At 45.7% G+C, this 15,347-nt stretch overlaps 1 protein-coding gene across 1 annotated transcript in view; it reads left to right on the top strand.

Moving 5' to 3' along the window:
* The window catches only part of spata17 (spermatogenesis associated 17), a 57,207-nt gene that overhangs the window by 24,671 nt on the left and 17,189 nt on the right, over positions 1-15,347 (top strand). Inside the window, exon 9 of the mRNA XM_052496972.1 lies at positions 5,580-5,715. Coding sequence (XP_052352932.1) covers positions 5,580-5,715 — 136 coding nt within the window. The remainder of the gene's footprint in view (positions 1-5,579; positions 5,716-15,347) is intronic.

The following is a 15,347-nucleotide window of genomic DNA, read 5'->3' on the forward strand; positions in this document are numbered from 1 at the left end:
CACAAACATTTGACCACCCATCAGAGATGATTACAATACTGTCTGCTTTCTCTATGATTTGCCTGACCTTCACTTGAACTCTGTTGAACTCTGCATCCAGCAAATGAGTAGATAAAGCATGTCTGGTTGGAGGGGTGTATGCTGGGCGAAGAACATTCAGAAATCTCTTCCAATACACATTGCCTGTGAGCATCAGATGTGAACCAGTTGCATACACAGCTCGAGTAAGACATTCATCAGCATTTCTCTGACAACATTCCTCCATTGAGTCAAAAAAACCTTCTGATTCCAGGAGGACCGTGAGCTGTTGCTGTCGATAAGGTGTCTGATTCATCCTTTTCACCTCGAATTAGAAGTGGAGGGACTTTTGTCAGAGGTTGCTTGTTGTGAGCGCTGAGGGAACTTTAGGCACCCGTCAGATGATTCTGCATCTCTGTTGCATTCTTCACATATGATTTGGCACAGTATTTGCAAAAGTACACAGCTTTTCCTCCTACATTTAGCTGCAGTGAAATGTCTTCACACATCAGATAGTGCCCGTGGCATTTTCCTGTAAAGATTAGAAAAAATTAGTTAAAAAAAATATAAAATACAATTTCATGTACAGATAAATAGTTAAGCAGTTAGATTAAACAACTCCTTTGTGAGATAAATGTGTTCAAATGAAACATGTATGTAAACAGGTGAATTAACACTCCTCGGTTAACAGGCTCAAGCAAGCTAAAACCCACATGGTAGCAAAAACTAACTAGCAGAAATGGTTAAGTTAAAAATGATTTAAACACACTTTGCTGTAAGCTACTATTTACTAGTTAACAAAAAATCATGTAGGTCATATAAAATATATTCACCCCACCCAGTATTGTAATCAAAACTTACCAGAAAGCATGTCGTCCTTGGCTCAGACAGTGTAGAAGTGTGGGCTCAATAGCATCTCATTAGTGTGCAAGATCTTGAGAATCAGCTGTACATGTGATGGAAGAATGCACTGCACATGTAGAGGGTTTGCAATTCCATTGAATTGGGGATAGTTTAACCAAAATATGCCACAATACCTAGAATTGCCCTATGTTTCCCACAGAAAAGGTTCACTGTTATGAGCTAACTTTTTTGATGAATTTAAGCGAGTGACCACTCTGCAGAGCCTCCTCCAGAACAAGATTCATGACAAAAACAAAATCTTCACTAATGCTAGTGGGTCATTGCTCAGATGGGAGTGTATACATATGGCCACTTATTGAACAGGATGTTACCAAAAGAAGACTACTGAATACAAGCTCTAGTACAGGACAAGTGAGCGCTGCCTAGACCCAGAGAAGACAAAGAGACTGGAGATGTGAGAAAGAAAGTGATGCAGTCCTTCCGTACCCTGGTCACACACAGCCTAAAGCATCTGAGAGTCCAGGTTTAACAGGCACATTATCAGTCTCAGTTGACTGAAACAACACATTCTGCACACACACACACACACACACACACACACACACACACACACACACACACACACACACACACACACACACACACACACACACACACACACACACACACACACACACACACACACACACACACGTCTGTCTCAGTTGACTTAAACAGCACAGGCCACACGCACACACTCACACACATCTGTCTCAGTTGACTGAAACAACACAGCCTATGTAGTCACACACGGACACTGGAGACTGATCAACTCAACAACCTCCCCCTGCTCCCCTCTCTCTCTCTCTCTCTCTCTCTCTCTCTCTCTCTCTCTCTCTCTCTCTCTCTCTCTCTCTCTCTCTCTCTCTCTCTCTCTCTCTCTCTCTCTCTCCTCACCCTCTCATGGTTTTTGGTGGCAGCGTCTGTGCTCATATGCCCATGTGTGTGTGCCTGTGTGTGTGTAAATGTGTATGTGTGTTGTCACCGGGCCCGGCAGCTCGGCCTCAGCCCAAAGATCCCTGGTGAGGAGTCAAACTTTCCTTAATAGCCCTGAATGAATAAAAAGTAGCCTATTAAAAGGCAATCGGGAGGCAATAAGAGCTGTGAGTGGAACCAGCCGGCGAGGCGAGGCATGCCCGGGCCCAGTGCAGCCTGGGACATTGGGGCCACATTAATATCACGCCGCTGATGTCCCTCCCATGTGCACATTAGCTCGGACTGCTGGGTAATCTGTCTTGTAGGGTCTCTGGTGGCCACAGAGTGTCTTTGCCGCCTTGTTTGTGTTTGTGTGTAGACGTGTGTGTGCGCGTGCGTGGGCGCCATGCAGGACCATCACTTAAGCTGACCAATTCTAGGTTTGTCATGCCACCTTGTGTGGTGTACACGTCCCTCTCTCTATAACTATGTATAGTAGGAAATTACTTCACTCGCTCTTGAATACATCAGTCTAGTGATAGATGCTGATTATTTATTTGCTACATGCATTATATTATTGGCAAACACAATTTCCACACAGCCTGAGATGTTAATGTAAGTGCTATTTCATTTAACGAGGCAAGCCATTTAAGAACAAATTCTTATTTACAATGACGGCCTACCCCGGCCAAACCCTAACCTGGATGACGCTGGGCCAATTGTGCGCCGTCCTATGGGACTCCCAATCACAGCCGGTTGTGATACAGACTGGAATCGAACCAGGGTCTGTAGTGACGCCTCTAGCACTGAGATAAAGTGCCTTAGACCGCTGTGCCACTTTTGAGCCCACTATACATACGCGAACGCTACTATGCATACGCCAACTCAGCAAGTAGGGTTTTAATACAAACCCAGCTAGCACATTTGGTTCTTTGACAGTTGTGGGAACGTAAGATTTTGGTTTCCCATTGGTTCTGGGAACAAAGCCATAAGTTTCCTGACCGGTAACGTTTTTTAAACGTTCTGAGAACGGAAGTGATTATTTTGCCTGTTCTAGGAACATACATTTTTTGGTTGCAGGGAGGTTCTAAGAACGTTTTACTATGGTTCCCTGGGAACATTTTTCAGTAAAATGTTGAATAAAAATGTTAGTTTAGGTTAACTGCTTTGAGCTCAGATGGGACACTTGGAAATTAATTTGCTTAGGTATTAATCATGCAAACCCATTTCTTTTTTTATTCTGGCACTTCGTCAGTGAGATTCAAACCTTTGAACTTCTGCTCTTGATCCATAGAATTAGTACACTGCGCCACCAGGATGGCAGACAGGTCACCTGTAATAAAAGTCAGTATTTGGTGTCCATCCATGTCTGAGGACGTCGGAAGATGATGTGGAAACTGACCTCTAGGGGCAACAGTGAGTAATGGAGTCCAGGTGAGTCCGGTGAAGCGCTGGTGCGACTAACGATGGTGGCAGGTGTGTGTAATGATTAGATGTCGGCTGAGGGGTGACGTGGGAGCCTGTCTAGCCGGCCTAGGCGTGACGTGGGAGCCTGTCGAGCCAACCGAGGCTTATGAGCCTCTCGAGCCAGCTGAGGCATGGGAGCCTGACAAGCCAGCTGAGGCATGGGAGCCTGACAAGCCAGCTGAGGCATGGGAGCCTGACAAGCCAGCTGAGGCATGGGAGCCTGACAAGCCAGCTGAGGCATGGGAGCCTGACAAGCCAGCTGAGGCATGGGAGCCTGACAAGCCAGCTGAGGCATGGGAGCCTGACAAGCCAGCTGAGGCATGGGAGCCTGACAAGCCAGCTGAGGCATGGGAGCCTGACAAGCCAGCTGAGGCATGGGAGCCTGACAAGCCAGCTGAGGCATGGGAGCCTGACAAGCCAGCTGAGGCATCCCCGGTTGCTTCGGCAGCAGGACCCAACAGCTCCAACAAAAAAAACAAAAAACTCCCTGATGCTTCCAATTGATGTGTCTGCATTCTGTAACGATTCCGTAACTACAGACGCTGGGAGACGGGAAGCAAGTATAGGGTGAGGATTTAATAATAAATAGACATGAAACTAAACAAGAACAGTGGCAAGAGAAACAAAACAGCATCAATTCAGATATGGGAATGAAACTGAGGGAGTGACAAATAGAGGGGAGGCAATCGATGACGTGATGGAGTCCAGGTGAGTCCAATGAAGCACTGGCGCGCGTAATGATGGTGACAGGTGTGCGTAATGATGAGCAGCCTGGCAACCTCGAGCGCCAGAGAGGGGGAGCGGCGGCAGATGTGACAATCTAATTCTGACGTGAGACTATGAGAGCTTGTAAAGGATGGGTCTAGCATACCATGTTTTTTTTTTAAATCATACAAAGTTGTTTGTTTTAGTCGATTCAAACAGACCCCATTTCAAAGGAAACAAGCACTCAACAAGCTGAACAACCTGAACAAACTTAACAAGATAGAGGCTATAGAGAGTTTGTTGGTGCTGATAACAGAATGTGTATGTTTTTCAAATAACAGTCTTATAACGTTATTTGAACGTTACTAATGTTTTCTTGTAGTTTTAATGGAAAGTGTTCTGAGAACATTACTTTAAACAGAACCATGAGGAAACCTGTATGAAACGATATGCTGAATTACTGAAACCACCTCAAATTGGTTCTCAGATGGTTATGTGCTAGCTGGGTATCCTGCACGATTCCCAGAACTTCGTGGGAAAGATGTTTGCAAAATAACCATAGGACAACCACTCTCACCAAGCTCTAAGAAACATAGGATTCTCAGAATGTTATGTGCTAGCTGGGTAGCGCCTAGGTAGCTTTTTTGTTTGTTTGTTTGTTTAGTGATGTACTCAAGTTGACACACACACACACACACACACACACACACACACACACACCTAGTGCACAGGATACATATTCCCCCAAGCAATGTGTCTGGGGTGTAATTTACAAAATCAACCTGACGGAAATGAACAGCTGGCTTTCCTCCTCAGCAATAGCGATTTACCCTGAACACCAGCAAACAACGAAAAAGAACCGCACACACACCTAACTCTTATATGTAGTGATAAGCTCTGCAGACAAAAAGTCCCATTTGGCTTCAGAAACACACACTATAGAGCAGGGGTGGGCAACTCCAGTCCTCAGGGGCCTGATTTGGTGTCCCACTTTTTCTCCATCCCTTGCAAACCCAGCTCATTAATCAAATTGCATTCTAAACTGAAGATCATGATTAGGTGATTATTGGGGTCAGGTGTGTTAGCTGGGGCAAAACTCTGACACCAATCAGGCCCCCGAGGACTGGAATTGCCCACCCCTGCTGTAGAGGCTCTTTGAGTGTGTGGGGGGAATTTGGATGGAAATCAGACGTGTCTGTGTGTGTTCAAAGGGAGTAGTGATGGTGTGTTTCCTGGGTCATTTCCACTGTGTGGTCAAAAGCAGAGAGACATGAGACAAGGCCTGCATCGTTAGACTGGACCAGCAGTAATATCAGACTGGGATGGAGATGAAGAGAGGAGCCTGCCATCATGAAGGGAGGGATGGAGGGAGGTGGGATCGAATCGGAGGCCCATACTGAATGTTGTGTCTAGGAACTGTCTTAGAGATGGGGCTTCGGTTTACAGAGATCGGACTGTATATTTTCTTGAAGGTGCACTGGATTCTATCGAAACAAGTAGATACCTCGTGACATTACTGTCGACGTTGTTGACATGAGACTTCATAGGTCCTCTCCTCTCCTTCTCTCCAGGTTCCAGCCGTTCTCTAAGGCCCATCAGAACAGGAGTTATGAGAGGATGCTCCACACCTCCTCTTCCTTCCAGCCTGTCCCCTACGGGACCAAACACTTCAGGGAGGAACACCAGGAGAACCTGCAGGGGAAACAGGTACCCATGTTGTTTTCTTTGTCATCCTCTGAATGATTCAAGTCAACCTTTTTTGTTGTTGGACATACCGCTATCTTTTCGACTTTGTTGTTATTTGAGATATGAGTCCGTTCAACACACAGCCTCAGTTTAAGAAACAACACTCGCTTTTACACATGGAGAGAACTCTAACACAACCTCCCAACTTCAGCTATACACATTTGTCAAACCTGACAGCAATTTAATAAATCCATGCACTCTCTCACGCGCAAATGCGCCCGCACGCACGCACGCACACCATACACACACACACAATCACCCTGGCCACAGTCAAATTCCACCCCCCCAACACACACACACACACACACCTGCGGGGATGCATACGTAAATGAGTGGGCTGTGGCAGCAGCAGTGTGGTCGGCCCCCGGCCCCAGGCATTAGGTAATTGAGTGTGTCTTTGCTCAAGGCCTTTCATGGATCAGGGTTTTTTATTAGCTCTGTTCCCAGCAGCCACAGCCCCGCCGCGCACACACACACACACACACACACACACACACACACACACACACACACACACACACACACCAATTGCCTGGAAACGAGGCAAATGAGAGAACACTTTGCCCAGAATGAGATAAACAAGGCGGCACGCCACAGGGTCTCCCGCCGCTGACGGCAGGGGCAGGATATGTTGCGTGTCTCAGCAACACTGGACACTTTGCTAGGGGGATGTGTGTGTTGAGATGTGTCAAGCAGGGTTTCCGTCATGAAAATGTTGCGCCGGACATTACGACCGGCAGCATTTTAATTTACCAGACAATCGAGAAATTTACCGGACCCATAATGCATTGGGTGCGTAACCTGATTAGGGCGTCTACCCACGCTGCTCAGAGTGACAGAACATCACAATCACGTGTAGATTATGGTAATTCATATTAACAGAACATATGCAAGTCTAGGATGCAACTATGTATGTCCTTCTTACCGAATTCCAATGTGCACTTTGATGATGTTAGATTCACTTTCCACATTTACTTTTCCTCAGCCAACAAGATGAGTAACGAACAGCAAATCCCAAGCCTATATTAATCTACTATCCCCCATAGTAGAAAAGTGAACCTATTATATTGGTCAGCTTGTCGAGAAAAAATCGCCTATACCAAACAGGCTCTGGGACATTTGTGGGACAATAGATCCCAAATGCGTACAACCAATCGAAACAGGCTACAGTAAATAGCAAAGTTAAAAAGCAATGATTCTGATGCAACAGATCAGAACATTTAGCTTCAAATTTAGCAAAAGGATTATTTCTTCACATGATAAGCGCAGCAATGCGCACCATACCTACCGTAGGCACCGTAGGCTACGCCCGAATGTTTGTTTCATAATACATTTAGCGGGAAAACACCACTGTCGAAATGAGAAATTTAGAAAGAGGGGAAATCTAAAGATGCAAGAACTATGGATTGCTAATATGACTAGGATTGTGCCTTTTGGCTACTGGACACTGAAGGAAAGTTGATCTCTGATCTCTCTTTTGACGAACATATCAAGAATGTTTCAAGGACAGCTTTTTTCCATCTACGTAACATTGCAAAAATCTGAAACTTTCCAAAAATGATGCAGAAAAATGAATCCATGCTTTTGTTACTTCTAGGTTAGACTACTGCAATGCTCTACTTTCCGGCTACCCGGATAAAGCACTAAATAAACTTCAGTTAGTGCTAAATACGGCTGCTAGAATCCTGACTAGAACCCAAAAATGTGATCATATTACTCCAGTGCTAGCCTCCCTACACTGGCTTCCTATCGAGGCAAGGGCTGATTTCAAGGTTTTACTGCTAACCTACAAAGCATTACATGGGCTTGCTCGTACCTATCTTTACGATTTGGTCCTGCCGTACATACCTACACGTACGCTACGGTCACAAGACACAGGCCTCCTAATTGTCCTTAGAATTTCTAAGCAAACAGCTGGAGGCAGGGCTTTCTCCTATAGAGCTCCATTTTTATGGAATGCTCTGCCTACCCATGTGAGAGACGCAGACTCGGTCTCAACCTTTAAGTCTTTACTGAAGACTCATCTCTTCAGTGGGTCATATGATTGAGTGTAGTCTGGCCCAGGAGTGTGAAGGTGAACGCAAAGGTTCTGGAGCAACGAACCGCCCTTGCTGTCTCTGCCTGGCCGGTTCCCCTCTTTCCACTGGAATTCTCTGCCTCTTACCCTATTACAGGGGCTGAGTCACTGGCTTACTGGTGCTCTTTCATGCCGTCCCTAGGAGGGGTGCGTCACTTGAGTGGGTTAAGTCACTGATGTTATTTTCCTGTCTGGGTTGGCGCCCTCCCTTGGGTTGTGCCGTGGCGGAGATCTTTGTGGGCTATACTCGGCCTTGTCTCAGGATGGTAAGTTGGGGGTTGAAGATATCCCTCTAGTGGTATGGGGGCTGTGCTTTGGCAAAGTGGGTGGGGTTATATCCTTCCTGTTTGGCCCTGTCCGGGGGTATCATCGGATGGGGCCACAGTGTCTCCTGACCCCTCCTGTCTCAGCCTCCAGTATTTATGCTGCAGTAGTTTATGTGTCGGGGGGCTAGGGTCAGTTTGTTATATCTGGAGTACTTCTCCTGTCTTATCCGGTGTCCTGTGTGAATTTAACTATGCTCTCTCTAATTCTCTCTTTCTTTCTCTCTCTCTGAGGACCTGAGCCCTAGGACCATGCCTCAGGACTGCCTGGCATGATGACTCCTTGCTGTCCCCAGTCCACCTGGCCGTGCTGCTGCTCCAGTTTCAACTGTTCTGCCTGCGGCAATGGAATCCTGACCTGTTCACCGGACGTGCTACCTGTCGCAGACCTATTATTTGACCATGCTGGTCATTTATGAACATTTGAACATCTTGGCCATGTTCTGTTATAATCTCCACCCGGCACAGCCAGAAGAGTACTGGCCACCCCTCATAGCCTGGTTCCTCTCTAGGTTTCTTCCTAGGTTTTGTCCTTTCTAGGGAGTTTTTCCTAGCGAATGTGCTTCAACACCTGCTTGCTGTTTGGGGTTTTAGGCTGTGTTTCTGTACAGCACTTTGAGATATCAGCTGATGTACGAAGGGCTATATAAATACATTTGATTTGAATACATTTGAATTTGATTTGATAACCAATAGAAGTTGAGAGAGAGGCTACTGGTTATAATTGCCTCCACGGATATGGTCGGACTTTGACTAGGCTACTTTGAAGCAACGTAAAACATGCCATGTGTAGTAAAACGTTCAGGTTTCAAACAATTAAGTAGCTACGGTATATGTTTTCAAAATGCATTCTGCCTCCAGCTCAATGCAAACTGGTGTGTGACGTACTGATGAAGCCTTCCTTCCATTGCCTATGTGTTTGAATGGCGAATGGGAAGCGCGCTCTTTTTTAATCGTGGCCGTCCAAACTTTTTTTTTTAACACACGATTGCATTTCTAATTGTTGCGCAGTGATTGGGCTTTTAAAAGCGCTGTCTGACAGATTATCAACTCAAAGGCTCTGGACCTGTATGCTGTGCGTTTGTGATAAATACGATACATAACGAATATACACACGGCAATATAATTCTACTAAATTATGCAAATGAACCCATAGACCAATAAGCATGACCGGCCAAATGTATTTACACACGACTGGTACTTCCATCAATTAATAGGCTTAAAAGCAAAAGGGATTTTTTTTCTTCTCGCAGATAATCAATCAAATTGATTTAGAAACCCCTTTTTAAGTTAGCAGTGCTTATACAGAAACCAAGCCTGAAACCCCAGAGAGCAAGCAATGCGGCTATTTTAGCACGGTGACTAGGTAAAACTCTAGAGAGGCTGGAACCTAGAAAGAAACCTAGAGAGGAACCAGGCTCTGAGGGGTGGCCAGTCCTCTTCTGGCTGTGCCTGGTGGAGATTAGAAACCTAGAGAGGAACCAGGCTCTGAGGGGTGGCCAGTCCTCTTCTGGCTGTGCCGGGTGGAGATTAGAAACCTAGAGAGGAACCAGGCTCTGAGGGGTGGCCAGTCCTCTTCTGGCTGTGCCGGGTGAAGATTAGAAACCTAGAGCCAGGAACCAGATGGTTCTTCAGGGATGGCCAGTCCTCTTCTAGATGACCTGCAGGGTCAAAGATTAGTGGTTATAGAGGGTACATGGCCAGTAAAGGCCAGATGGTTCTTCAAGATGTTGTGTGTGTGTGTGTAGATGACCTGCAGGGTCAAATAATAATCACAGTGGTTATAGAGGGTACAGCAAGTCAGGAGTAAATGTCAGTTGTGTGTGTGTGTGTGTGTGTGTGTGTGAGTGAGTGAGTGAGTGAGTGAGTGAGTGAGTGAGTGAGTGAGTGAGTGAGTGAGTGAGTGAGTGAGTGAGTGAGAGTGAGAGAGTGAGAGTGAGAGAGACACTAGACAGCAGGTCTGGGACATGGTAGCATGACTGATGAACGGGTCAGGGTTCCATAGCCGCAGGCAGAACAGCAGAAACTGGATCATCAGCACGACCAGATGGACTGGGGATGGGGACAGCCAGGAGTAGTCAGGCCAGGTAGCCCTGAGGCATGTTCCTAAGCCTCAGGTCTTCCGGGAGGGAGTGAGAGAGAGATGGGAGAATTAGAGGGAGCATACCTAAGATCACATGGAACACCAGATAAGACAGGAGAATTACACCAGATATGACAGACTGACCCTACCCCCCTGGCAGACTATTGCAGCATAGATGCTAGAGACCGAGACAGGGGGGTCAGGGGACACTGTGGGCCCGTCTAAAGTTACCCCCGGACAGGGCCAACCAGGCAGGATATAACCTCACCCACTTTGCCAAAGCACAGCCTCCACACCACCAAAGGGATTTCAACAGAATATAGCCCACAAAGATCTCCCCCACCGCATGAGCCCGAGGACAGAAAGGCAGTGACTCAACCAGGTCGAGTATAGCGAAAAGCCTGGCACGACGTGATACACACCTCCTAGGGACGGCATGGGAGAGCGTGAGCAAGCCAGTGACTCAGCCCCCGTTATAGGGTCAGAGGCAGAAATCCCAGTGGAGCGAGGCGAGCAGTCCAGGCAGAGACAGCAAGGGTGGTTTGTCACTCCAGTGCCTTGCCGTTCACCTTCACAATCCTCAATCGTAGGACCTACTGAAGAGATCAGTCTTCAGTAAAGACTTAACGATCGAGACAGAGTCTGCGTCTCTCACATGGATCGGCAGACCATTCCATAAAAATCGAGCTCTGTAGGAGAAAGGCCTGCCTCCAAAAAGCCTGGATCTTGTGACCGTAGCGTAGGTGTAGGTATGTACGGCCGACCAATTCGGAGAGAGAGGTAGGAGCAAATCCATGTAATGCTTTGTAGGTTAGCAGTAAAACTTTGAAAAATAGTCATGGTTTAGCTTTTCTGCCAAAAAAAATCATAACTTTCAGATTCTTGCAATGTTACGAAGATTGAAAAAAGGCTGCTCTTGAAATATTTTTTGCATGTTCGTCAAAAGATAGATGAGGATGCAGAGTAACATTTCTTTTAAATAAATATATTACAACATCGTCTTTGTATCTCAAAATTGTTGTGATGTGGTTAACCGTAAAAACCTAAAGGGACATGATTAGAGAGATCATGGGAAAAGGCCACACTTGACCGTTGCACTTGAATCATTCCCATGGTGAATGGCTAGACCTGCTACGCTATGAAACCACACGGTATTGCTGAGAGACTTTGATGTTACCGGCCACAATTGACATGGTGAAAACAAGGCAGAGGCACACAGAAACTCACAAGTGTCAGATGACACTGTTAAACAAAGAATGTATGCGATTGCTAGCAATCAAGAGGGATCTCTGACAGAACGACTCAAGAACTCCCCAGCTTATGCTCTCCAAATGGACGTTATGCACATTGGATAGACCTTTGTTTGCTACACATGCTATATTGTTCTGCCTCACGATTCCCGAGCATGAAAAGGCACAGGAGATGTTCAGTGTGCTCCCTGGCTATATTGGCAAAAAAACAGATTCCATGGGATCGAATGGTGGGCTTTTACACAGATGAGGCTCTATCTAAAGCGGGATGGCGGGCAGGCCTCTGCACTCTCGTTATGAATGTGTGAGAGCAACTGGTGGCAAAAGAGCTGAGCACAGAACTCAGAGATATACTGCAGCAGGAAACTTCCATTGTAAACCACATCAAACCACATCCACTGCACACACCTGTTCACAAAACTATGTGGGGATATGGGATCAAAGCATGCCAACTTTCTATTTCACACCGAGGCTTGGTGGTTATCGAGGGGGTGTTGGAAAGAGTTTTTTGCATTGAGAGAGGAACTGTTGTCATTCACAATGGATGAAAAAAAAAACAGACTTGGTTGAATTTCTGTGTAATGGAAAGAAAATGTCTGTTTGCCTATGTAACGGACATATTTGGGAAACTAGACGAGCTGCCTGCAGGGGAAATACAAAAACATTCTACAGATGAGTGACCAAATCAGTGGATTGAGAGGAAAGAATTCTCTGACGAACCCGAGGCGGAGGATATCAACATACAGCTGGCTGGTTATACGATGTACCGGCAGGATAGAGCAGCGGCGGCTGGTAAGACAAGGGGCGGCACGGCGGTCTATGTATTTTTGTAAACAACAGCTGGTGCACAGTATCTAAGGAGGTCTCGAGCTACTGCTCGCCTGAGGTAGAGTTTAAGCAAACAAGAAAACTCTCACCCATCGATGGGGATGCAGTAGAGCAGGTTGAGAGTTTCAAGTTCCTTGGTGTCCACATCACCAACAAACTAACATGGTCCAAGCACACCATGACAGTCGTGAAGCGGACCCAACAAAACCTATTCCCCCTCAGGAGAAATATTTGGCATGGGTCCTCAGATCCTCAAAAGGTTCTACAGCTGCACCATCGAGAGCAGCCTGACTGGTTGCATCACTGCCTGGTATGACAACTGCTCAACCTCCGACCGCAAGGCACTACAGAGGGTATTGCGAACAACCCAGTACATCACTGGGGCCAAGCTTCCTGCCATCCAGGAACCAGGCGGTGTCAGAGGAAGGCCCTAAAAATTGTCAAAGGCTCCAGCCACCCTAGTCATAGACTGTTCTCTCTGCTACCACACGGCAAGCGGTACTGGAGTGCCAAGTCGAGGTCCTGGAGGCTTCTAAACAGTTTCTACCCCCAATCCATAAGACTCCTGAACATCTAGTCAAATGGCTACCCAGACTATTCGCATTGCTCCCCTCCCTTCTCCACACCACTGCCACTCTCTGTTGTCATCTATGGATAATCACTTTAATTAATTAACTCTACCTACATGTACATACTACCTCAACTAACCGGTGCCCCATTGACTCTGTACCGGCACCCCACTGTATACAGTTGAAGTCGGAAATGTACATACACCTTAGCCAAATACATTTAAACTCAGTTATTCACAATTCCTGAAATGTAATCCTAATAAAAATTCCCTGTCTTAGGTCAGTTAGGATCACCACTTTATTTTAAGAATGTGAAATGTCAGAATAATAGTAGAGAGAATTATTTATTTCAGCTTTTATTTCTTTCATCACATTCCCAGTGGGTCAGAAGTTCACATACACTCAATTAGTATTTGGTAGCATTGCCTATAAATTGTTTAACTTGGGTCAAACGTGTCTGGTAGCCTTCCACAAGCTTCCCACAATAAGTTGGGTGAATTTTGGCCCATTCCTCCTGACAGAGCTGGTGTAACTGAGTCAGGTTTGTAGGCCTCCTTGCTCACACATGCTTTTTCAGTTCTGCCCACAAATTTTCTATGGGATTGAGGTCAGGGCTTTGTGATGGCCACTCCAATACCTTGACTTTGTTGTCCTTAAACCATTTTGCCACAACTTTGGAAGTATGCTTGGGGTCATTTGCGACCAAGCTTTAACTTCCTGACTGATGTCTTGAGATGTTGCTTCAATATATCCACATAATTTCCCTCCCTCATTGATGCCATTTATTTTATGAAGTGCACCAGTCCCTCCTGCAGCAAAGCACCCCCACAACATGATGCTGCCACCCCCGTGCTTCACGGTTGGTATGGTCTTCTTCAGCTTGCAAGCCTCCCCCTTTTTCCTCCAAACATAATGATGGTCATTATGGCCAAACAGTTCTATTTTTGTTTCATCAGACCAGACGACATTTCTCCAAAAAGTACGATCTTTGTCCCCATGTGCAGTTGCAAACCGTAGTATGGCTTTTTTATGGCGGTTTTGGAGCAGTGGCTTCTTCCTTGCTGAGCGACCTTTCAGGTTATGTCAATGTTGGACTCGTTTTACTGTGGATAGAGATACTTTTGTACCTGTTTCCTCTGGCATCTTCACAAGGTCCTTTGCTGTTGTTCTGGGATTGATTTGCACTTCGCACCAAAGTACGTTCATCTCTAGGAGACAGAACACGCCTCCTTCCTGAGCGGTATGACGGCTGCGTGGTACCAAGGTGTTTATACTTGCATACTATTGTTTGCACAGATTAACGTGGTACCTTCAGGCGTTTGGAAATTGCTCCCAAGGATGAACCTGACTTGTGGAGGTCTACAATTTTTTTTCTGAGGTCTTGGCTGATTTCTTTTGATTTTCCCATGATGTCAAGCAAAGAGGCACTGAGTTTGAAGGTAGGCCTTGAAATACCTCCACAGGTACACCTCCAATTGACTCAAATTATATCAATTAGCCTATTAGAAGTTTCTAAAGGCATGACATCATTTTATGGAATTTTCCAAGCTGTTTAAAGGCACAGTCAACTTAGTGTATGTGAACTTCTGACCCAATGGAATTGTGATACAGTGAATTATAAGTGAAATAATCTGTCTGTAAACAATTGTTGGAAAAATTACTTGTGTCATGCACAAAGTAGATGTCCTAAACAACTTGCCAAAACGATAGTTTGTTAACAAAACATTTGTTGAGTGGTTGAAAAACGGGTTTTAATGACTCCAACCTAAGTGTATGTAAACTTCTGACTTCAACTGTATATTGTTATTTTTTTTACTGCTCCTCTTTAATTACTTGTTACTTTCATCTCTTATTCTTATCCTTATTTTTTTAAACTGCACTGTCGGTTCGGGGCTTGTAAGTAAGCATTTCATTGCAAGGTTGTATTCAGCGCATGTGACTAATAAAATTTGATTTGATTTATTGGAGAGAGAGTCTTTCAAAAGCGAACAATGCCCCCCTTTCCCTCGGCTGTGCATGTTTCTAACAGAAAACAGCATCAGTACGTGTCCCACACGAGTGATGACTGCTCACCTCCAGCGCTTGGAAGAGGACTTTGGGGCCTACTTCCCAATCCCCTTGACTGTGATCCTGGCTCAGTTCAATCGAACAGCTGATCGAGCTGTCATGTGACCAAAATTCTGCAGACAACGCATTCCCGGGTCACTACGGAGGAGTTTTGGGAATAAATACCCTGCCATCAATAAAGGGAATAAATACCCTGCCATCTCCCTCTTAATGCTGCTTTCAAAACAACTAGGACCTGGGCGCTCGGAAAACTCTGACTTCCGACTTCAGTGCGTTCACGACAACTGGGAAAAAAACAGGCTCTGACTGGGGAAAATGGTTTTGAATGGTCATCCAACTCGGAATTCCAGTCTAGAGCTCCATAGACCCACATTAAAAGTATTTGATGGTGAGTTG

Source organism: Oncorhynchus keta, chromosome 35 (assembly GCF_023373465.1).
Source record: "Oncorhynchus keta strain PuntledgeMale-10-30-2019 chromosome 35, Oket_V2, whole genome shotgun sequence".
NCBI classification, from domain to species: Eukaryota; Metazoa; Chordata; class Actinopteri; order Salmoniformes; family Salmonidae; genus Oncorhynchus; species Oncorhynchus keta.